The sequence below is a fragment of the Quercus robur genome, chromosome 4 (assembly GCF_932294415.1).
Source record: "Quercus robur chromosome 4, dhQueRobu3.1, whole genome shotgun sequence".
In the NCBI taxonomy this organism is placed as follows: Eukaryota; Viridiplantae; Streptophyta; class Magnoliopsida; order Fagales; family Fagaceae; genus Quercus; species Quercus robur.
This window is the reverse complement of record NC_065537.1, coordinates 54,835,354-54,859,432: the sequence shown is the minus strand read 5'-3', so window position 1 is coordinate 54,859,432 and position 24,079 is coordinate 54,835,354. Positions and strand designations below refer to the sequence as shown.

The 24,079-nt window shown below is 35.9% G+C and overlaps 3 protein-coding genes and 1 long non-coding RNA gene across 8 annotated transcripts; 1 reads left to right on the top strand and 3 right to left on the bottom strand.

Annotated features, from left to right (window-relative positions):
* Nucleotides 1–9,372: 9,372 nt before the first annotated feature.
* Nucleotides 9,373–9,882, bottom strand: LOC126724491 (26S proteasome regulatory subunit 8 homolog A-like). The gene is made up of 2 exons (XM_050429004.1): nucleotides 9,849–9,882; nucleotides 9,373–9,640 (listed from the first exon to the last, which is right to left on the bottom strand). The coding sequence occupies exons 1-2, from the start codon at nucleotides 9,873–9,875 to the stop codon at nucleotides 9,380–9,382; spliced, it is 288 nt and encodes a 95-aa protein (XP_050284961.1). The 5' UTR covers nucleotides 9,876–9,882; the 3' UTR covers nucleotides 9,373–9,379.
* Nucleotides 9,883–10,777: 895 nt separating this feature from the next.
* On the bottom strand, nucleotides 10,778–13,154 carry LOC126723008 (serine hydroxymethyltransferase 3, chloroplastic-like). Of its 5 annotated transcripts, none has more exons than XM_050426186.1 (7): nucleotides 12,924–13,154; nucleotides 12,680–12,784; nucleotides 12,508–12,573; nucleotides 12,280–12,366; nucleotides 12,089–12,196; nucleotides 11,259–11,331; nucleotides 10,778–11,147 (listed from the first exon to the last, which is right to left on the bottom strand). In XM_050426186.1, exons 2-7 carry the CDS (start codon nucleotides 12,686–12,688, stop codon nucleotides 10,870–10,872), a joined length of 621 nt encoding a protein of 206 aa, XP_050282143.1. In that variant the 5' UTR covers nucleotides 12,689–12,784; nucleotides 12,924–13,154; the 3' UTR covers nucleotides 10,778–10,869. The 5 variants fall into 5 exon arrangements, with proteins under 5 accessions (XP_050282143.1, XP_050282142.1, XP_050282144.1 ...); XM_050426185.1 differs by having other exon boundaries at nucleotides 12,680–12,768; XM_050426187.1 differs by having other exon boundaries at nucleotides 12,508–12,570; nucleotides 12,680–12,768; nucleotides 12,924–13,153.
* A 422-nt stretch (nucleotides 13,155–13,576) lies between these two features.
* On the top strand, nucleotides 13,577–14,333 carry LOC126723010 (uncharacterized). Its single transcript, XR_007654097.1, has 3 exons — nucleotides 13,577–13,620; nucleotides 13,813–13,854; nucleotides 14,197–14,333. It is a non-coding gene; the product is annotated as an uncharacterized LOC126723010 (long non-coding RNA).
* Nucleotides 14,334–20,919: 6,586 nt separating this feature from the next.
* LOC126722193 (serine/threonine-protein phosphatase 7 long form homolog) lies at nucleotides 20,920–23,728 on the bottom strand. The gene is made up of 6 exons (XM_050425340.1): nucleotides 23,618–23,728; nucleotides 22,752–23,515; nucleotides 22,555–22,557; nucleotides 22,183–22,273; nucleotides 21,680–22,072; nucleotides 20,920–21,465 (listed from the first exon to the last, which is right to left on the bottom strand). The coding sequence occupies exons 1-6, from the start codon at nucleotides 23,726–23,728 to the stop codon at nucleotides 20,920–20,922; spliced, it is 1,908 nt and encodes a 635-aa protein (XP_050281297.1).
* Between the last annotated feature and the right edge of the window lie 351 nt (nucleotides 23,729–24,079).

Sequence of the window (24,079 nt, the reverse complement as noted above, 5' to 3'; positions counted from 1 at the left end):
CTAAACCCAAAGGTAACCATATTAAAAGTCATATCAAGCACATCAACTTCCTTGTCATACCATTGCAAAACCATGAGATGTTTATCAAAACTCCACGATTCAGTTTTAAGAATCCCATCGAGATCATCTTGATTGTCGAAGGTGAAAAGGACAACGTGGTCCCCCTCCTTAGTCACTTTAAAGCCATTCTTCGATCTCCATATGGGTGTGAAAGTTTTTGCGAAAGCGTCAATGTTTAAAGCATGCTTGGTTAAAAACTTTGCAACAGGAACAAACTCTGTGACCACCTCCTCGTCTGTAATATGAAGGTCTGATCCTTCCCAATCAAAGAGAGTGAGGTAGCTCTAGGATTTGGTCAAGTCCTCCATTCTAGTGCCAAAAAAAAAAAAAAAAAACTGTTTCCCTTACCCCGAAAGAAAAAGAAAACCACCAAACCTTGAAGGTAAACTTGTTACCTTAAAGTACAAAGACACCTTCGAAGATGGGATGGCAGTTCTACAACCTAGGAGAAGATGGAAGAAAACCACCTTTTGCTAGTGAAGAGAAACTTGAATAATTAATAAAGTAGTGTTAATAGTTATCTTATGAATTAATAAGAATATGTCAACTCAATAAGTATAAAATTTATTGTCAAAACTATTATATATGTAGCATCGCTCCTGCCAGATATTCTCAACAATGTGATGGTTTTTCTATATTCACACAAAAAAACAAGTTGGTGTGATATTGATGACCGTGTATTTGGGCTTAGAGATAAGGGCCCCTACATTTATTGTAATGCCAATTAGGTTCATGTCGGGCTTAACCCCTCTCTAGGGCTAAATTTAATACAATAATTGATGTTTGTTTCATATGACTTATTCTACTCTTGAATTAAGCAACCAATAACACACATACATAAAAAAATAAAAAATAAAATAAAATAAAAATAAAAAAATAAAAAAAACTTTGTCCTAATCTTTGAGAAAATTACTATATATATATATATATATATATATATATATATGCTTTGTTCAATCCATAATATTTGCAAATAACCCAACTTGATTACAATCTCAATGTCAATTGACTATTCATTTGACCATAACCCTCAGCTCTATTTCTAGTTCTAACACTCACTAAATTATTATATTTTATTTTAAAAATGAGTTTTGAGTATTGAATTTTTGTATTCAAGTGGTATATGTTTTTAAACAAAGTGAGGTTGTGAATTTGATTTTGACCTACAAGAGTAATTTGCATGGTCTAATACTAAAATATATTCTCATTCTGAATAAGTAAATCTGAGGTAGTAAGTTGTTAATGATAAATAATAAAGCAGTGTTAATAGTTAGCTTATATAAGAGTTAATAAGAATATGCCAACTCAATAAGTATAAAATTTATTGTGAAAACTATTATATATGTAGCATTGCTCATGCTAGATATTCTCAATAATGTGATGGTTTTTCTTTATATTCACACAAAAAAACAAGTTGGTGTGATATTGATGACCGTGTATTTGGGCCTAAAGATAAGGGCCCCTACATTTATTGTAATGTCAATTACTTTAATACAATAATTGATGTATGCTTCGTATGACTTATTCTACTCTTGAATTAAGCAACCAATAATACACATACAAAAGAAAAAAAAAAAAAAAAAAAAAACCCTTTGTCCTACTCTTTGAGAAAATTACTATATATATATATATATATATATATATATATGCTTTGTTCTATCCATAATATTTGCAGATAACCCAACTTGACTATGATCTCAATGTCAATTGACTATTCTTTTGACCAGAATGCTCAGCTCTATTTCTAGTTCTAACACTCATTAAATTATTATATTTTTATTTTAAAAATGAGTTTTGAGTATTGACTTTTTGTATTCAAGTGGTACATGTTTTTTAAACAAAGTGAGGTTGTGAATTTGATTTTGACCTACAAAAGTAATTTGCATGGTCTAATACTAAAATATATTATCATTCTGAATAAGAAAATCTAGACTTCCATTTGTCATCCGTTGAAACTTTTGAGTTTGTGGATTCCTTAAATCTTATATTATAACTTATTATATGATTTACTTTGTTTAGTTTTGAAACTATAGATCCAATTTTGTTACACCCTTTTTGTAAATATATTTTTTCCAAATTATTATAACTAATAGTATTGTTGTTTTCTAGTACATGATTTATAAGATTAAGGCGAAAATGGGTAATTACCCATAAAAATCTAACTATTCAGTTAGTTGGCCCGGTTGGAAAGAAATTGGGATTCTAGCAACTCGAGCCTCAGAGGCTCGATTTTGGGCCTCTAAATCGAGCCTTTGAGGCTCGGTTTACGTACGTTGAGAAACGTTGATGTGGCAAGGAGTCTACGTGGAACTCGAGTTTCTAAGACTCGAGTTCCACGTAGGTGCCACCTCCTAAACTCGAGTCTCTAAAACTCGGTTTACGTAAAGTTAAACCGACTGTCAAAGACTCGAGTTTTAAGCAAAAACACGCGCGCATTGAACTCGAGTCTCTGAGACTCGGTTTAACTTTGAAACCGAGTCTTAGAGACTCGAGTTTCAAAGCACTGCCCTGTCCTGTCTGGTCATGTCAAAAGCAAGCTGTCTTAGGCTGGGTTTACTCAAATTGAACTCGAGTCTTAGAGACTCGAGTTTCAAAGCACTATTCCCCCTACCCTGCTCATGTCTGGTTGTCTGGTCATGTCAAGCAAGCTGTCTTTGTTGTGCTCTGTGCTAGTCTATATTAGCTGAATACGTTGTGCTCTGTGCTAGTCTATATTAGCTTGTGCTCTGTGCTAGTCAATAGTCTTTGTTGCTTCGTACACTATTAATTGAGTACGTTGCTGAAGGACATGTCAAAATGCTTTGTCTGTTTTGAGACATATTCAAAAAATATGTTAAACTAGCACAAGCACCAAAAACTTCTCTCAGACTATGTTGAACCAATTTTTTCTGTTTAGGAACGTACTCTATGAATATTAGACTAACAATAAAAAAACTCTCACACTACTCTCAGATGCAGAGAATATTTTGACTAAACACAACTCTCACACCTTCAACAACTTGAATCACAAAGCCTCAACAACTCTCACACCTTCAACAACTTCAATCACAGAACCTCTCTTAAGAACTCTCACAGAGACTCAAACTCTCATACATATTTAGCAGCAAAACATTGCTCCTCTCACTCTCATACAATCTCAGTAGTACATTTGCACATCATTATGTCAAGTAAGGGTCTCCTCACTCTCTAATTAGTTGTTTAGTGTATATAGATGCTTTAAAAAGTGTTGCTTGCATTGTTTAGTGTATATGCCATTTCCTAATAAAATATTTGTTTGTATTAGGAAAATATATTTGTTTCCTGATAAGATATTTGTTTGTATTAAAATATGTATATTTGTTTCCTTATAAAAAATACGTATATATATATATTTATATTTATATTTATACAACTATATAATTAAATATTTATATATACATATTTTTATTTATATATTTATATTTATACAACTATATATATAAATACTTATATAAATATATTTATATAAATATATAAATATTTAATTATATAGTTGTATAAATAGGCTAAATATATATATATATATTTATATGTATATATATATTTATATAAATATTTAAATATTTAATTATATAGTTGTATAAATAGGCTAAATATAAATATATTTATATAAATATATATATATATATATATATATATATTAAATTAGATGATATGTCTAATTTGATTGATCATGATTATATTCACATTAGTGTTTTTTTTTTTTCTTCTTTTTTTGTCTGATGAACCCTGCTCTATGTTATTTCATCAATAGTAGTGTAATAGGGTATGGCATTAATTTAAAATTACTTGAATGATGTTGTTACATAATTGCACTCATTCATTTGCACATCCTCATGAGTTTTGTTGTTTGGTTTGATATTTTTATTTATATTTTTGTTAGAGCTGAGTTTCAATTTTGTAATGGGGGTGAGTTTTGTCTTTAGTTTTTTTATTTGTTTGAGTATGAAATTATAATGATTGAGTGTGTTTGTATGTGATGTGGGGTGAGTATATGCAATTGTTACACTTTTAGAAGTTGTGATTCTTGTACTTTGAGTAGATAGAAAAGGTTTTGTAATTGATGTTAAATCAAAGAGATCAAATATGTCACTAACATAAATTTACTTGGCTCTCTAATAGGTTCACAATCTTTGAAGAATATTGACATAAATGTATACTTCGGTGGACCCCTTTACAATCCTGAAGGGATTGACGGATTTCCATTTAGAGGGGAGGGTATTGAATGCTACTACATGATGTTATGTCGTAAGTTGAAGACATTGACTGATTTGAAGAGGAAAATAATGGACGAATTGAAATTGAACCCTGCTTGGTATGACATCAAGATTATTTATCGTTACCCATAAGAAGTTCTTCATGAACGGATAAATTACGGGTATATGGAAATTAAAGAAGATAAACATGTAAAGATGATGTTTAATAGGATCCAGAAAATGCCCCAAGTAAATGCTGCTGAGTTGTATGTAAGTTTGGAGGCGAGTGTAGACAACAGTACTGAGGTGGTGCAAGAAACATCTACGGCTTTACAATTTACAACCCTAGATGATGGATGCACTACAATGGGAGGGTATGCAATGGGAGGTTATACGCTCCCATCTCAAGATTATGTTGCAAATACTGGTGAAACCCTCTACTCTCAAGAGACACATTTAGAGGAGGAAGACGAAGACGAAGACGAAGATCATGCTACGAATGATAACATAAATAATGATGATATGGATCAGTACGAAGAGAGGATTGAGCAAGGTGACTTTGAGAACGATGTGGATGAGCATGAAGTCGTTCCTAATTTTGAAGAGGAAAATATGGAGTACCATGATGAAGGTGATGCAGATGATGATGATATTGGTGTCTAGCATGATACAGATACGACCATTGGCTACAGACCTCCTGCGGACTCATTCTACGCAAATACTTGGGAAGATATGGTTGATCCTTCACGTCTTCAGATACCATTTCTTTGTACTTGGCAAGATGGGATGCATTTTTGTAAAGGGTTGACTTTTGCAAATAAAGCTGCGGTGAAGTGTGCATTGATAATATACGCAGCAAAGGATAATAGAAATTTCTCCATCCAAAGGTCAAGCACAACTCAATTGTGCACCGCATGCGTTGACGACAACTGCAAGTGGTACGTTGGGGCATACATGAAGCCTAAATTCAATGGTCTGTGGATGGTCATGTCTTATGTGGGTCCACACAGTTGTATACCCTTTGGGCTGCGAAGAGATGGTAGAATGATGGATTCTAATTTTGTTGCATCAGAAATTGTGGGAAGATTGCGAAAAAAGCACACTGCTACTATTGATGAGCTTTGGGAGATCATACGTACTAAGTATGATCATGAGCTTTCTTACTATAAAGTATGGGATGCAAAACAAAAGGCAATTGCTAAGATTTTTGGGGATTGGGAGGAGTCTTACCAAAGGTTGCGAAAGTTGTTGTTGGCATACTTGGATCAGGATTCGGGTACCCAGTATAGCTATCACACCATACCTAAGCCATTAGAAGGTACTACGTTACTGCACTATGTATATTGGGCATTCGCTCCATGCATTGCTGCATTTCAGTATTGCAGGCCAGTGATCAGTATTGATGGAACTCATTTATATGGTAAATACAAAGGGGTATTGATGATTGCAATGGCAACCGATGCTAATAAAAAGGTTTTGCCTATCGCCTTTGCTGTTGTGGATAAGGAGTCAGGGGCAAGTTGGGGGTGGTTTTTAGAGTGTCTCAGGACTTCGATAGAGCGTGTTATTGAAAATAAGGACATTTGCATTATTTCTGACCGACATAAAGGTATCAAATGTGCCATTCGAGAGTGGCCTAGAGGGCAAGACAGAAGAGAACGGGTATATCATCGATATTGCCTTCGACATGTTGCTAGCAACTTCAACACACACTTTGATAACCCGACTCTAAAGGCATTGGCCTTGAAAGCTGGATATGCGACTCATGATGCTAAATTTGTGTCCATAATGCAAACCATTAAGGAGGCCGAGATTAATTTACTGAGGGGTGTAGACCCTATTGATCGTCGGATTATATGTTATATGCCATACACATATCTAATGAGTGAGGATGTAGACAAATGGACCCAGTCACATGATGGTGGAAGACGTTACGGGGCAATGACAACCAATATCTCTGAGTGCTTTAATGGGGTTCTTAAAGGTGCCCGCAGTTTGCCCATTGCTGCAATGGTTGAGTTCACTTTTTTTAAACTTGTTGCATATTTCCATGATCGACATAAACAAATTACTTCTGATCTCTCTCGAGGTAAGGTGTGGAGTGATTATGCAATGGAGATCTATAACAAAAATAAGCAGAAAATTGCAGGACACACTCTGAGGAATTATAATCATGCAGAGGGTATATATCAAGTGGTTACCCCGTATAACGACCATAGAGCTGGAGGGGGAAATCACAGTCATGATGTGCGCATATTTGATAGAACATGTGGTTGTGGAAAGTGGCAAAACTTGAAGATCCCTTGTTCACATGCAATTAAAGTTCTTAAAGGTCTGCATCTCGATGCGCCCAGCTATATTGACCCATGTTACAGTCTGAACAACGCCATTCTCACATATTCACATAATTTTGTGGTGCCTAAGTCAGAGTCATTATGGATAGACATTCGCGGACCACGATGGGTGCCTGACCCACAATTGTTGCGGGCCAAAGGTCGTCCTACGATGTCAAGAATAAGGAATGAAATGGATGGAGTACGGCAAGAACGGGGAAGCCGGAGGGAAGGTCCGGAGTTGAGGGAGATTCAACCAAGGCAACGATGTAGAGTGTGTCATCAAGAGGGTCATAACCGTAGATGCTGTCCCAATTCCCATGGGGCTTCGACAAGTGGTAGTGCTATGAACTAGGCAAGTGCCGTCACTGTTTTTATATAATATACTCAGAATGTCATTTGGTTTTTGTTCTTTGCATTTGGAAACTAATAACCGTATTTCATGTTTGTCAGGCAAGCGGAGACTTGATTTTCGTAAGTGACATTGTACGTGGGACTTGTCGTTATCTTCTGTATGGACAAGCTAGGTGATTATGTAGAGTATGTTGTATCAGTATGGACAAGTGTTAGGTGACTATGTATAATATGTTATATCAGTATGGAGCTTCCGCTAGGCGAATATGTAGACTATGTTGTATTAACTTAGTTGTTATTTTGTTTATTGTTGTAAATTACGGATAATTGAACTATTTGCTATCCATTTTACTCGTTTCATTAGTTCCGTGATGCAGCTTTTTCCTATAATACGAACAATGATATTACTTTGGCAAGTTCAACCACAAGGCCCTTCTAGTATTGAACTGCCATTGTGTGCTAAGACTTTGTCCAACAATAATTTTATTGAATAGTTACTGTTTTAATCTGGTTGTAGAACTTTAATGTATGCTCCCTTCGCCTATCATATGCTGGTATGTAGTTGTTTGATGTGTTCTGGACCCTGGAAAATTTGCTGCAGGGGAGAAAACTAATTCTGGTCCATGCAACTGCGGCAAAAAAAAAAAAAAAAAATCCCAGTAGAACTCGAGTATCTTATACTCGATTTCCATAAATAGAAATCAAGTCTTAGAGACTCGATTTCTATTTATGGAAACCGAGTATAAAATACTCGAGTTCTACTGGGATTTTTTTTTTCTTTTTTTTTTACCCCAATTTGAGAACTAAAAAACGTAATTTCAAGTACAGATAAATAATTCTGGTCCCATGACCTGCGGCCAAAAAAGAAAAAAAAAATTCCCAGTGGAACTCGAGTATCTTATACTCGGTTTCCATAAATGGACTAATTTCTATTTATGGAAATCGAGTCTCTAAGACTCGATTTCTATAAATAGAAACCGAGTCTTACAGACTCGATTTCCATTTATGGTAACCCATTAAACTAGAGTTCTACTGGGATTTTTTTTTCAATTTTTTTTATTACCCCATTTGAGAACTAATTTTAGGTGATTTTTTACTAAACCGCCAACATCGAAGAGTAAATACCTTGTAAATCCAAAAATATAACTGAAATGAACAAAATAAAATTATACAATTTGGTTTTTTAGTTTTCAACTGCCAACATCTAAGTAACCCAACCCTGTAAATCCAAAAAAAAAAAAAAAAAAAAAAAGAAAATCAACATCTCATGTCTTCACAATCCAACAATACACAAAAAGCACACATTCAGTATAATTTCATATCACATTGTAATGCACAAACTATAAGCAAGAAAATTAAGTGGAATATTAAAAGTTCAAACTTGTTCTTTTAATTTTATTTTGAATATAATTGAAGTTCTAACTCTAATTAGCTCATTTACAACCACTACATGGTAGGATTGATCCCTGAGTGCTATGTCTCATGCCCAGAAAACTAAGCCATATGTGCTTCTCCACTAAGCACAGATTTTTAATTATCATTCTGGTCGTCTAACCAATAGATTGATAAAAGATTGACAGCCATTGTCTACGGACATTCTTGTTAGATACTTGAAGTAAAACACATATTACATAAAAATGTATCACAAAAGAATATTTAACAAAATAAACAGAGATGCCAGTGGTATTTAAAAAACTTCAACAAAGTGTAGGCACCCCCATGTGGCTTTTATATCCATACAAAGAACAGAGCTGTTGGCTGTGTGTGAAGAACAAAGCCACAGATCAATTATATTCAGGGTGGTGGAGTGAAACAAAACATTAACATGGAGACACACTACTTCCATAGCTTCCGCAATGACATGTTTTTCTCAGTCTCCTTCTTCATTACCTTTGCCACTACCATCTCAAAATCTTCTTGTGTTACATCAACCCTCCTCTCCCTCAGAGCAAACATCCCAGATTCTGTGCACACAGCCTGCAGCAAAAAAAAAAAAAAAAAAACGAAAAAAATCTGTGACAATATGATTATGCACAGAGAAAACACACAATCTTTCACTTCTGAAGACTTTAATAGCCCAGTGCAATAGGTCGTTATGGAATTAACAAGACTATACTTATCATTCTGTCCAAATCCATCCAAAAGAGTTGAGATTGTTTAAATTGAATAAAATACTGGCAATCTTTACAAGAATGAAGCCTATTTTGACATGCTTGCCAAGTACTTACAATAAGAGATGAATCTGTTTAAATAGTTGAGGTCACAATAAAGAAAAGTACCAAAAACTAAACAACCCAAGCTGCATAATGAAAACACACATGATACCTTTATTTTATTTGATGCTTCAAATCCATCCAGCTGGTTGAGAAGCTCCAGCATAGTCTGCTGCACTTCACTGTCACCATTGCCACTACCAGTTTAAATGCAGAAAGTAAAAGGGTACACGAGGCAAACCTCCTTTATCTCTTTAATTTGCTGGTCAAGACCGCCAATCATGTCATATGTGGAATCTGGAACCTTTTCAACTTTCATGAGGTTGACCAATGGATCAACTTTGCTTGGCAAGATTAAATGAAGCACATAACTGTCATTACGGAGAGCAACTCTTGTTGATGGAGTTATCTTGGTGATATCGATATTTTTATCAATGTCAACAACATATTTCCGTTCAAGATGAACCTGGGAAACAAGATGAAACATTAGATAAAAATGTATTCAAACTGTTTTCAAACCATCTCTTATTAACAAAAAGGCACTCCTAAGGCACTCCTTGTGCATGTAATAGTCTATTCCCTTGCTAAAATATCATTACTTTTCAAAAAAATAAATAATTAAGGCACAGCTGCAAATTTACAATTGAGTGCATTCATATAGGAATATTACTTACCTTAACTAAAACGTTATTCTTCCCCATTACTTTGACAAATAGTGTGTATATATATATAACTTTAAAATGGCGTCAATGTTAATATAAATGTGCTAATTTCGACTTTCAACATTTAAATGAAGTTAATTTTATTCTTAGAAATTGGTTTTAAAAGTGTATGAACAAAATTTATACAACTAATAGTTGGGGAAATTGATTTGAAAGTCAAGGGACAAAATTGATACTATTAAATGTGGGGAAAAGATAACGATGCTCTAAAAGTATAGGTTTAGGAACTATTTTTAAAAGCATTTGATAAAAAAAATGGGAGATACTTTTTGTCCTTAAAAATGATTTGGTAACAAATAATCTAAGGGCATCTGTTAACAAGACCCAACTAAAACTAAAACTGTGACAAATTTATAAAAACCAAAAAATTGTAGTTTGGCCATTTTATTATTATTAATTTTTTTTTTTGGAGGGTGGCCATTTTATTAAAGTTACTAAAAAAAATTCACACCTAATGATGACATTGGCTTGATTTTGAAAGTTAAGTGATTAAATTGATAGAAATAGATGATTTTAAGGTTGCAAATGCTAAATTTCCTTTAGATATGACATTAGCATTTTTCAATGCTAATGCTCTTAAGCAATTTGAAATTCACTCTCGGGTGACTTTCAATGTTTTTGTTACTTAGATATCAATGCAACTAATGGTATTCTTTGTTATGGTAGTACAAAACTTTGAATTTTTTGCGTTTTGAAGCATGTTATTTTTTACTTTAATTTCTTGATCTATTCCTATTTTATGACAAAAAGAAATCAATTTATATTTTGACTTTTGCTACTTTGTTGAGCCTCAACTTCTGTCAAACCCAAAAAAAAAAAAAGTGAGGGTAGACACGAAGGACAATGTAAGAGCTTTAGCTGCTAGATTACAAATTTTGTAATGAACTAAATAACTTGTTCATCTATTTTTATACCTTTTTCTTTTATCTAGTTATTTGGATGGTTACAAAATTTGTAATCTGTTCTAACAAATTCAATCATGCATTCTAGCAAAAAGAAAAATGTTATTAATCGAAAACATGTTCAACATTTTCAACATGTTATCCAATAAAGGAAAATCAGGGGCTGCTACAAACTTCAAAAAATCTTGAAGCTTGGATCCTGAGACTAGCCGCTTAGCTTCAAGGGTTATCTGTACGCCCTCATGAATAAAGTCTGCAGTTGGTACAAATTCTTTCTCTGTGAATCCTTTAGTTGTCATAGCAGGTGATCCAATGCGGATACCTCCAGGCACTAAGGCACTCTTGTCACCTTTATAAGGGAATATTATTGTGTGTAAGTTTTGACAAGAAAGGGAGAAACAAACAAAAAAACAGATCAAATCAATTAAAATGGGATAAACCTGCCAAAGAAAGGACTCACCAGGAACTGAATTTTTGTTGAGGGTAATAGAGGCCAAGTCAAGAATTTTCTCCACCCGAGCTCCATCAATACCCTGTTAAGGGAAGCAATGTTAACTGCTGTTAGTAAAGGTAAATGGTAGGCAAAACACCCCCATCCCAAATAATCATCACAACAATCGCTGTAGTACTAGCAAATTAAACAGGTTGTCTTTCGATTAAATGCCTAGCAATGCAGAACAAATTTTGACATATAATAATATTGACGTGTCATGGCATTCTCCCTTTCAAAGATAACACACACACCAAAAAAGAAAAAACACACCACCCTGGTAGGCAAAATACCCCCATCCCAAATAATCATCACAGCAATCATTCATGTACTAGCAAATCAAACAGGTTTTCTTGGATTGAACGCCTACCTATCCATAACAAATTTTGACATATAATAACATTAACATGACATGGCATTCTCCCTTTCAAAGATAACGCATCCACACACCAAAAAAAAAAAAAAAAAAAAAAAAACTACACCACCTTGGTAGGTCATGAATGATCTATATGACTATACTATACTGGGGAATGTTTGAAAATGTAGAAGACATACCAAAATTTGTTCATAGACTATAGATCAATTACTTGAAATAATAATGCCAAGGAATATATATATAAGCCAGCATCAAGGTTTAAATTTAAAGAAACACAAGCCAATGAGCTTTTGCTCAAATAGCACTTCCTACTCCCATATCAGAGTGGGATGGAGGGCAAGGACATGCATTCAAGACTCAGTAGGTGCATGTATAGCTCATAAAAAACAAACAACCCCCGGGGACAAAGAAGTCAATAACTTACCATTGGCCTTAGATCGACAAGAACCAGGTGATTATCACTCCCACCAGAAACCAACTTATATCCTAATTCATTCAATCGGCTAGCAACAGCTCCACAATTAGAGACCACCTATAGACAGTATAATTACATAAGTACAATTTTAAGGGCATAGCTTGGACCAAGTTCTGATCATGAAGGGGGAAGCATAGTACCTTATTCTGGTATGACTTAAACTCTGGGGACTGTGCATGCTTCAAACTAACTGCAACTCCCCCAATTGTGTGGTTATGAGGGCCACCCTGCATAATAACTCTGCCTTTAAATATGTTACAATAATAATTTGCAGATTAAAAAGGTAAACATGGGTAGCCACATAAGATAAAAGGAACATAACACTCCATACATCTGATAACAAAGCAAAAGAGATGAGTTCAGTTGACCTGTAAACCTGGAAAAACAGCATTCTTGATAGCAGATTCCAAGTCAACTCCAAGCACAGGATCCTTCTTGATAAATCATCAAATGATTAAAGTAATCATGAGGTTTTGCACCACTACATTCATTAAAGATTACAGTGCTAAACCAGAGATTAACTGAAAACATAAACCAAACCTCTAGCATCTCTTTTGAAGGTATATCCAAGTGATTAGTTGGTTCATCCAAAACTAGTACACTGGACGGTTTCAACGTGAACTTACAAACTGCCAATTATATAAACTGCCAATTATATAAAAATATATATGAAGTATATGTATATGTTTGTAAAACCATTGGAGCTTAGAATTAAGCATGAAAAAGTAGAAACACCATGATCATTAGATAAATGGGAGATACAACATTGTAGACACTAACAAACCTGATTTTGCTCAAAATAGTTTGGCAGGACATTATGCTCCCCAAGCAAAACTTCACCCCCTCTTGGCTTCTCTAAATCCATTATCAGTGTCAGTCAGCAAAGTGCTCTTTCCACATCCATTTAGCTCCAACATTAGTGCAGCTACTTGAACGTGAGAGGTAGGGTCCAAGGAAACTGATGAAAAGGCTGATGAGGTTCTAAAGTCGGATATTCTGGATTGTTGGACTCAAGAAAATCATTACAGATGGTCTAAACCCAACATGTTTAACACTCAGATTCAGTCCATCCGTAGTGATTTTCTGGCGTCCAACAATCCAAAATATCCTACTTTAGAACCTCATCAGCCTTTTCATCAATTTCCTTGGACCCTACCTCTCACGTTCAAGTAGCTGCACTAATATCCACTGCATGTGATTGAATCCCCACCTACAAAGAGTCATACAGTAGTCTGTGAGATATATACACCTCAGGAGACTCCTAGGACAAGGTCTAGGAACATGCTCCCTTGAAGAACTCCAACAGATAGAAGAACAGTTAGAGAGGAGCGTAAGCAGCATTAGAGCTAGAAAGGTTAATTATAAAATCCCTAACTTGGCTTTCATGATATTTTACTAAATGGTAGTTTAACATGCTTTATCTTGGTCTATACTTTCAGCCTCAGGTTTTCAAGGAACAAATTGAGCAACTAAAGGAAAAGGTAAAGTTTTAAATTGATTGATATGTAGGCCCAACAAGGTGATTTCAAGTTGCCTAGAAAGAAGTTTCCCTGTTTTTTTTTTTTTTGTTGAGTTCCTGGCACTGAAATATTGCAGCACCATAAGTTTTTTCTTAACAGAATTCTTCAGTTGTTGCTGACTAGTATATGTTCTATTTTCTAATTTTTCTTCAGGAAAAAGTCCTAGCAGCTGAAAATGCAAGGCTATGTGAGAAGGTGAACTTTTGCAATTATTATTACTAGTACTAGTATTCTTTTATTCTTCTTGTTGATGGTATTATATTTGACTTTTGAGGAAACATATTGCTCCATTTGGTAAGGAAATGACAAACAATATAATTAATCTCAAAATTTTTTTGAGATTTAATGTTTTGAACAATCCAGTATTGAAAAATAAAAACAAGTACCAGTCATCTGCTTTATAACTTATTTCTCTAGGCAAGATCTAGATTCTTGCCAGAACCTTATATGCAATACTAGTTATTGCTTGACTTGTATTATGATTTTTTTTTTTTTTTGAAATTTGTTTTTAAAGTTACCTTTAACATCTCTTTGCAGTGTGGTATTCAACCACAGCAAGGATCAAATGAGCAGAGAGAAATTTTACCTTATGAAGAAAGTAGTCCAAGTTCTGATGTGGAAACTGAGTTGTTCATTGGACCACCAGAAGAGAGAACAAAGCGCTCTCACTTACAGAATTGATGGTCTTACTCTTGAAATTAAGCCACATGTTTGCAAATATAATACATTATTAGTAAGTCTATTTCCAATAATCTGTACTAGATTGTGGTACAACTAAAATGTTGCACTCCCTCAGGCAATTGTACTGCTGACTGCCAATAGCTTGATATATTGTTTGCTGATAGAATCAACTGCATTAAACACCAAACTCATGGCATCTGGGTGCCTTATGGTCCTCTCTGTAACACCAGCAACTAAGGCCTTTGTATTCCTCCCAACCTTGGTGTTGGTAATAAGCATTTTGAGTGGCATATTGGACTTGATGAGTGTGAACATACTTTAGTTAGCACAAAATCGCTCAAGTTTGCAGCCATGCCAACCTAAATAATGTGAACATACTTTAGTTTATAGTTAATCCAAGAAATATATATATATATATATATATATAAAACTTAGGGTGACTTCAATAATGCTTGCAAAGATAAGTAAATGTGCACCACTACCCACATGATTCCATGATTAATGTACATGGACTAAGAAGTTTATCTATCCTTTATTTCTTGTCTTTAATTTTCATGTTGCATTTTTCTAATTTGTACCACATTATACAAGTTTGATAACATAAAATATTAGGGTTCCCAAATTTTGGGAGAGTAGATGAGTTTGGGAGACTTCCAAGAGGCAACAGCCAAAGAAGTTTCAAAGTTCAAACTCCTCACTAGAAGAGTGATATAAACCATTGCACAAGTAACATATGGCATTGTTATCTTGTCAAAAATTACATAAAGGCTTTATTGCACATTCAGATTGCAACCACTAATTAATTTATCATTCCTCATGAATGTTCAGCGGTCTATATATTTTATGCACTAGCCCAACAATTAAAGTGCAAATCCATTTGATAGAGCAAAGAGGGGGTTTCAAACATAGAACCTTGCACTAAAATAGCTTTACACTAAGTAATATGATGCAGAAAATTAGGTTTTATCCTTTACCTTTTCTTGAATTGAATGGATGGCTGAGTGGTACTGCCTCTGACCTCCAAGCAAATCACTAGTTTCACTGTTGCCATTAGAATCAATGACGTCCATATCTTCCTCAGGAAATAAATCTTGAGGAGTTCCATTGTTTGAAGCATCCAATTCAGGCAAATCAGCTTCTGAGTCGTTCAAGGCCTCTATGTCATCTGAATGTTTAGCGTCTTTCTGACGTTTAACAGCAGCTCCCAAATTTACAAGAAGTTTATTTGTTTCTTCAAGCAGCATTGTCAATCGTTCATTTTTGCTCTCTTTTACCATTCTCATGTATGCTTCTTGATCATCGGACTTCAAGGCTTGGAACCTCAATTTCTCTGCCCGTGTAGCACGTTGCCTTAGCCTTTGATGCCATTGCTGCCAAAATTCTTATCAGTGGTATTTTCAGTAAATGCTATAATAGCAATATTATACATTTCATTTTTGCTTATGACCTTTGCTCTAAGTGATAACTGATTACTCAGCCAGCAAAAAGTAACAATAATTTTCTCTCTATATCTAAAAAAACTTTCACCTTATGAAGCGAATCTCAGAAGATTGCAGTAACTTGTTTCTTACTAGCATTCTTCATCAAGAAGATGTAAAACAAAACAAAAAAGTGTTTAAAAGATAATTAAAAAATTGATATATATATATATATATATCTAGAGAGAGAGAGAGAATCTCTTTATTAGCTTGATATATGGATTATCTAGTAACTGCTGTGACATTGTTACAAACAGGATTGGATTACAAAATTCAGTTATACTCTGGTTGCAAAGTATAAAACAAAAAATAAAGGTTTGAATTACCATTCATTTTAATCTGAAATGCCTTCTGAAACAGGGACAAAACCCCTAGCAACAAAGGATGTTTTAAAGTTGCATGTCAAATAGCTAGGGTCATAAAGCATTATTGTAAAGTCACTGGAGTAGTTCCTGAGACCAATGTTCAGTTATCAACATGTCCAGAATGGACAATTAACTCTTTATATGGTGCCAAAGATTGACTTGGCCAAAACTGAACTATTATACCAATTAAAGCTGTGACAATTAACATTTTGAAAATCTACATCAGTAGGTCAAAGCATTTGCTCATCACCACAATAAAGTTTTTTTTTTGGGGGGGAGAATGAAGAAATGTTTAAGAATCAGCAGATGAAAAACAATCTTACCCACAAACTTCCAGTTCTCCTTCTCATCATCAACACCGGCAAATTGGAAGGTTGGCAATAGATGGACATGAGTGAGACCAGCATTTGATAATTTTTTTAGATGGAGCACACCTGATGAATCCTTCAAGCAATATGCTCACTATTAGATAACAAATTGTTATAGCAGTCTTTCCACATGACTGTTTAAAAGCAACATAACTAAATGAGTATGCGTATGTATAATCAATATTTTCTCAAACTTACTGTTACTCTTATTCAGCTTCTTAGGCTTAAATCCATACAGCAATTCAGCTTCTTAGACTTAAATCAATATAGCAACAACAACAACCAAGTCTTGGTCCAAAAATTTTGGGGTCGGCTTTAGATACTGAACAGACTAGTGAGAGTCGGCCACATGTATTCTTTTCCACCATTCTATTTCATCTGAAGTCATACTTTTTGTTACCTCCTTAATTATCATATCTTTTTCACTTCTCCTACTAATGTTGTCTTTTTTTAGGCCTACCATCTGTCTCTACCTCTTTTCGTTCCCTCAACATAAATCAACTCACTTTTTCTCACTAGTGCAATCACTCTCGTCTACACATGCCCAAATTATCTCAAGCAACTCTAACTCATCCTTTCATAAGTATGGGTCACCCCTATTATTAGCAAATTTCCTCATTTCTAATCCTATCTACTACACTCATTTTATGAACATTTTGCTTCTTAACAACCCAAAATTCAGTACTATACAGCATGGCTAGTCTTATAACAGTCTTAGAAAACTTTTGCATTAACATAATAGGTATTCGACGATCAAACAATACCCTTGATGCACTTCTCCACTTGATCCACCCTACTCTTCTCTTATGGTTCACATCCTCTTCAATCTCTCCATCTTTATGAATTATTAATATAAGATATCGAAATCTCAAATCAATATATTTTGATAAATAACATAGTGAATAATAACACCATAAAAAATATATATTTTGTATTTTTGATGCACAAAGGCTGTCACAAGTGTTAATAATGTCGACGGTGTTTCTTCTGTCGTCATAAATAATACCCTCTTTTATATTTACGATGGAAGATTGTTTGTCGCAAATACTAACACCATAAAAAATATATGTTTTGTATTTTCGACGTACCAAAGCCGTCACAAGTGTTAATAGTTCCGACGGTTTTTCTTCAGTCGTCGTAAATAATACTTTACTAGCGACAAACATTTTTATGCCGTCGTAAAAAGTAAGGCGGGAACACTTCCCTCCAAAAAAAATCACATTTTCGACAAAAATAATAGGCATTTTTGACAGACTTATTTTGCCGTCACAAATATGTTAATATTTGACGAGTAATTGTCGACGGAAGAGATTTGCCATCGAAAAAGCTAGTTTTTACGATGGCTTTTTGTAGTTGTCAAAAAAGTTTTGTCGCAAATAGCAATCTTTTTTGTAGTGTTGGTAAGGACCATGGCTATTGTGCCGAAACCATAAAGTTTTTCAAATATCAGCAATTTTAAAAAATATTCTCCCTGGAAGAGAACCACCTCAAAGATTGTTTCTGGCACCATAACTATGGAATTTTCCAAAACCTTTTTTATTATATCAACCATGAAGACCAGCCAGGAAGGGAAAGAGAGACAGAGAGAGAGACTATCGAGGAAAGCAAAAACAATGACAACAAAGCAATCTCAAGTCTGAAAATCTATGTTTAAGTGCAGAGACAATATCTGTTATGGCATAGAAAGGTGGAAAAATATTTTTATTCTTCTAAGAACAACTTTGTCAGTAATCGGGATTGAAAGAATCTGTCTCTCAGCGTTTGATTGGTGAAGACTTTTTTTCAGGTCAAGTAAAAAATCTTTCTTTCTTTTATTCTTTATATAAAAAAAGAAAAAAAAATTGTAGAATTTGTTGATAAACTGAGAAAGTTGTAGAATTGTAGAATTCTTTATTGTAGAATTTCATGTCAAGTCTCATGTGATAGTTACAGATATTGATTACTGCATAAATTACTACTAACCTTTTCAAAGCTGCATGTAAGTCAGGCTCTTCTTTGTAGTTGAAGGCCTCGTTGAAACCAAACTTGTTCTTCAGCAAATCAACCTTATATCGCAGAAATGATAGAGGAAAGCAATAAAAGCAGAGTCAAAAAAATGCTGGTTAATGAGGTTGCACACAGGTCAAGTAAACCAACCCCTAAATAAGAGTAAAAAATTGTCTGAGTATGACAATCGACCATGACCAGTGGTCCAGTGGAAACAAATAAAAAGTCACTTTTGACAAAAGTCAAAAACCTCGAACCAAACAGAGCCACTCCCATAAACTTAAACATAAATCAGTCTCACCAAAGCAAGGGAGTTTGGTTACCTAGTAAGGTTGCACATGAATCACCTCTCCCAAACTCCACACAACACCAGCACAGTTCTATGCTTATGTAATCTTGGGATGAGTGTTGGAAATGAGTAGGCACATTGTTGTGTCTACTTGTGTGAGAAATAGAAAAATCATATGCTCTAGCCATTAAGAGAATGAACGCTCTTTATCTAGGAGTTCCAGATGCAGAATATCACCCATAGAACAACTTTTGACTGATTACAGATGAGTTGAATGAGAAAATTAACTAAAGTGTAAAGACAAATGCAGGTACTATTGTAAGTAATTGACACATTGAACCCTCATGATAAGCAGACTCACCTTTTCTTTGCTTCCAGCACTTCCAACAACATAGCAGCCCAATAGCTTGGCGAACTGTCCTACAAGTTGACCAACTGCCCTAGAAGCTGCTGAAATGAAGACTTGCTCTCCTTTCTTAGGAGAGCAAATCTCATAAAAACCAGCATAAGCAGTCATACCGGGCATACCTACATATAGTAAATATGTTAGATGAGCATTGAGTACAAAGGAAAACATAGCACAATAAAATGACTAGCAAAATTACTTGCTCAATTGCTATATGTGCCCTAATAATGGTTTTAATTACTATGTGATAGCCACAATCTCCCCCACTCAATGCCCCCCACCCCCCAACACCCCCCCCCCCCCCCCCCCCCCGGGAAAAAAAATAAAAATAAAAACCTCCAGCCTGGTAAGTCAATGATGCCAGACTCACCAAATGCTTCAATGGTAAATAAGTTCTCTTTTGGACACACAACTAACACTATTAAATTTTGAAAAGAAAGAGGCGCATAGGGCTGGATAAATTCATATTCTACTTCACTAGAGAGAGAGAAGTCAACTTAACTAAGAACTGTGACAGCCACTGGAGCAGGCTCTTTCAATATATAGAGGAACAATGAGATTACAACATTACTAAATTAACATCCTAGATCATGATTACAACATTACAAAATTAGCAATTATTTAATGCTTTTGAGATCATAGTGACTACAAAATTAACATCCATGATCCTCATTCCAACATTACTATTTGAAAATTTTACGCTACTCATATACTATTTCCCATGGGTTACAGCCCCTACATATTGTTATGGAATTGCAAAATTGTGCTCAATTTCTTATGTGGCAATTCCGCCAAGATCTCTTCTTTAGTTGGGGGACGGAATTCAAATTCAGAAAATCACAGCTATTCCTGTAGGTCAAATATCACCATACATGGCACAGAGGTTTGAAACTGCCCTTCAAAATACACTTTTTTAAACCTCACTTTAGTACAATTTTTTCTAATAGCACATTTTCAAAAAGCTGAAAAATAAACCATGCCAAATGAGAATATACAACACTGAAAAACTGCTTAATATTCTAAATGCGTTTCCTTAGTCTTGCATATGGCATCACTCAAGTACACAAAAAGAGGATGATAATTTTCAACTATTTTATCCGTTTTGATGCAGCCAAAGCATGATAAAATTAATTAAATAAATAAAAATAGACTGTGGTATCATAAAAATATATCTAGATTAAAATAACAAATGATGCAAGGAATAAAATTGCAACAAAAGCATTTAACAACCAACACATGTTGGGTTACCTCCATTGTCACATTTAAGAACCATATCCTTGTTGGAATATCTACCTCCAGCTAATGTCCTTATTTGAGGCATTCACCTAGTTCCAATAATGTATGTTCAAACCATATTGAAAACAAAAATAATCTTATTGAAATGTGAAAAGAGAAATAATAATGGAATAAAGTGTGTTGTTTCACATTAAGCTTTCAGATACCTTTTTTGAATCTTACACCGTCTCGTATAATGAGGAGGAGGTCTTGCATGTCCTTCGTCAGATGCCTCGGGCCCAACATTGTGTCCATGTTTGTGCCCCCCTGTCCCACACGGAGGTGCCTTTGATATGCGTTTAGGCCGACCTTCAGCCGCTGTAGGTAACCCAACCTCCTGCTCAGCTTGAACATGGGGTGGGTCAATGGCTGAAGAAGGGGTACTAAACGAACTATGGGAGGGTGGCTCCTGCTACATGTCAGGTGGGGTACCCAGGTCAAAGGATGGAATGGGTGACAGCTGAAGAAATGACTGTGGGGTGGGTGGACGGACGTCAGACCCAGAACAAGGAAGTGGGGTGGGTGGAGGGATGGTGGGGCAAGGAGATGGATGGGGGGTGGGTGAAGGGATGGTGGGCGTAGGGGCTGAATGTGGGCTAGGTGAAAGGATGGTGGACGTAGGAGCTGAATGTGGGTTGGGTGAAGGGATGGTGACGGTAGGGGATGGATGTGGGGTGGATGAAGGGATGGTGGGGCTGGCGGATGCATGTGGGGTGGATGCAGAGGGATCAGGGGTAGGGACAAGCTGGGGGGTAGCAACAGGCAGACGAGATTGACATCCGGCCAGAGCTGTGCTCGTGCTTGGGCCGGTAGGCATAGCTGCCTCCTTAATCGAGGCCTCAGGGATAGGAGGTTGGACACGTGTCATCGCCTGCACTACCGTCAGCACCTCAATAATGTCGTTGTGGTCCTCCGTGCCCACTGGGTGACGCCTCAACAAACGGACGTATCCTTCAATCTGCACATGGAAAAACCACACATATTAGTAATGCAATACGAAATCAACAATGCCGATTGATAAAATAATAAATGTTGGTTCTACTACTAATAATTGCAAATTAAAGGGAGATGAAGTGTTAAGCAAAAAATTTTTCAACCCAAACAGCATGCTCTCTAAACAGTGGTTTCATGGTAAGAAATACAAAAACATGTAGAAGACATTGAGAAGTTACCAGTAGAGTCACGACAGCACCAGGCCTATCAATAAACCTCCGAGTCACCCTTTTGAACCAGTCGTGGTACTCGTGCTTTGGAGGCATATCACCAAGCACTGCTTCACAACGCCGATACAAGCGATTACCCCACTCAAGGATATGCACAGCATGTTTCTGCATCCAATTAACATCGATCTTCCCCCTCAAATCAATGCAATGAAGCACTATGTCAGTGTTAACATTGCGGGGAATTTCTTGGATCATCCCGAACTGACGAACAACACGATCCGGTGTATGTTTCTCTACTAGGTGGAAACATACAAGCGGCACCGTTGCCGTCCATACGGCCCTCCCTGCAACACACCACGGCGGGAGGTCGTCAAAATGAGCTTCATATGGTTGCCACACCACCTACAATAGCCAAAAAAGTACACAACACATTAGGGAACAATGTTTATATTTCAAAGTTCATGAAACCTATATGGACGTTCGTAAAAGCGTAAAATAAGGCATTTTCATACCTGGTCTGGCAACATGGAAGCTAGTTGCTCGCGATACCTGTCCCTGAAGATGTGGGCGGGCCTATTTTTCTTATTTGGGACCCACAACCACCTACAATCAAGAAGAAGGGATCAATAAGTACTGAGATAATCTTAAAACTATAATGTAATCACATATATTAAATATCAATATAATACTAAAAGCTGAAACGTAGCAATTAATGTTAATTGGATGTTAAAACTAAGATATTAAACTAATTAATAATATCAATATCAATATAAAACTAAGATAATGTAATCACATATAACTACTGAGATAATCTTAAAGATATTAAACTAATTAATAATATCACTAGAATAAGAAACGACCCTTTTAAAAGACAAAGCACAAACCAGCTATATTGAGAGTCACAAAATTATAGTAGATTAACATAATCATATACATTCAACCTCGGTTTAAAATTTTGTTATGTTGACATAAAAAATTGCTAGAAGCCTTTAAAATCAATAAATAAAATCAAGTTACATGATTGTGGGGTTGGTAATGATCTTGGGACAGTATGTTATAGCAGTATGAGGTAGAGACTTACTTCAGGGATAGTGGACCACGTACTGGAGGACCATAAGCACCCACTGGCGGGCCACGCTCAACTGTCGGGCACAAATAGGGGAACCTGGCCCATGCCCAGTACTGGAGCAACAGTAAGCACCCACCAATCTGACTGGTGTCCTCGCTTGCCTTACATAGTTCTCGATACAACCATGCAAGGCAAGCACTTCCCCAACTGTACCTCCGTGGGTTGTGAAGGTCTTCCAACTGCTGCACCCACATTATATGCACTCTATCGCCAGATTTGTCCATGAATATTGTGTCCCCCAATAGCGCTAGGATGTAGCATCGTGCGTACTTATGCAGCTGATCCTCTTCAGCATCAAGCGGCAATGGGTTAGCAACTTCCTCCAAAAGCCGGTTGATGAGAATCCTCTGCCCATCAAGTTGCTTATGGTTGTTTTGAGTTACAAGTCGAAAGCCAAGGAAGTCCCGGCACACATCCACCCAAATTTTTTGTGTGCTCCCTGTTATAGCGTCACCATCAACAGGAAGCCCGAGAAGAACCTCCACATCCTGCAATGTGATAGTGACCTCACCATATGGCATGTGAAATGTGTGAGTCTCGGGCCGCCATCGCTCCACTAAGGCCGTTATCAGGCCATTGTCAATCTCTCTACCCGGGACCCAGAGGAGTCCCTCCAAACCAACTGTGTTGATGATGTTCCTCACTCGGTCATCCACCATTGGAGGTTGCTTGGAGAACTCTGAACTACGGCTACGGCAGGTAATGGATCCTGGATCCTGCACATAACAAAACCATGGATTAATATATGACAACAAATACGTATACATTGTATGGATTAAATGCATGTGCACAAGGGTATATTTAGTTGAGTGTTTTACCCGCCCATTCCAAATAGCTTCGGACCGATGCTTCGCCTGCTGTGACAACACCGAGTCGTCAATGGGTCCAGGCTGTGTATAGTCAATCCGTCCAGCATTTGCAGCAGCCATACTGAAGAAGAATGATAAGCAGTTAGTTTCAGAATTGAACACACAATATGCTTAAATATATAGGTATGAGTTAGAGCAACTAAAGCCAGTTTGTACAATGAAACGAGTAAAAGATGAAAGACTGAACCATCGTACTAGTTTTTTCTTTGAGTGCATCAACTAAACAACATCCACAATCGAATAAACATAACATGTCAAATCCGTGTTGTACAACTGCACTAATGTAAAACAATGGCAATTCAAATTAATTCCCTATTTTGGCTACATCAACTTTAAAATTTACATTAAAAAGCACCAAGGAAGATATTTATCTTCTCACTTGAGTAATACAATTTTTGCTGCCTAATTTTA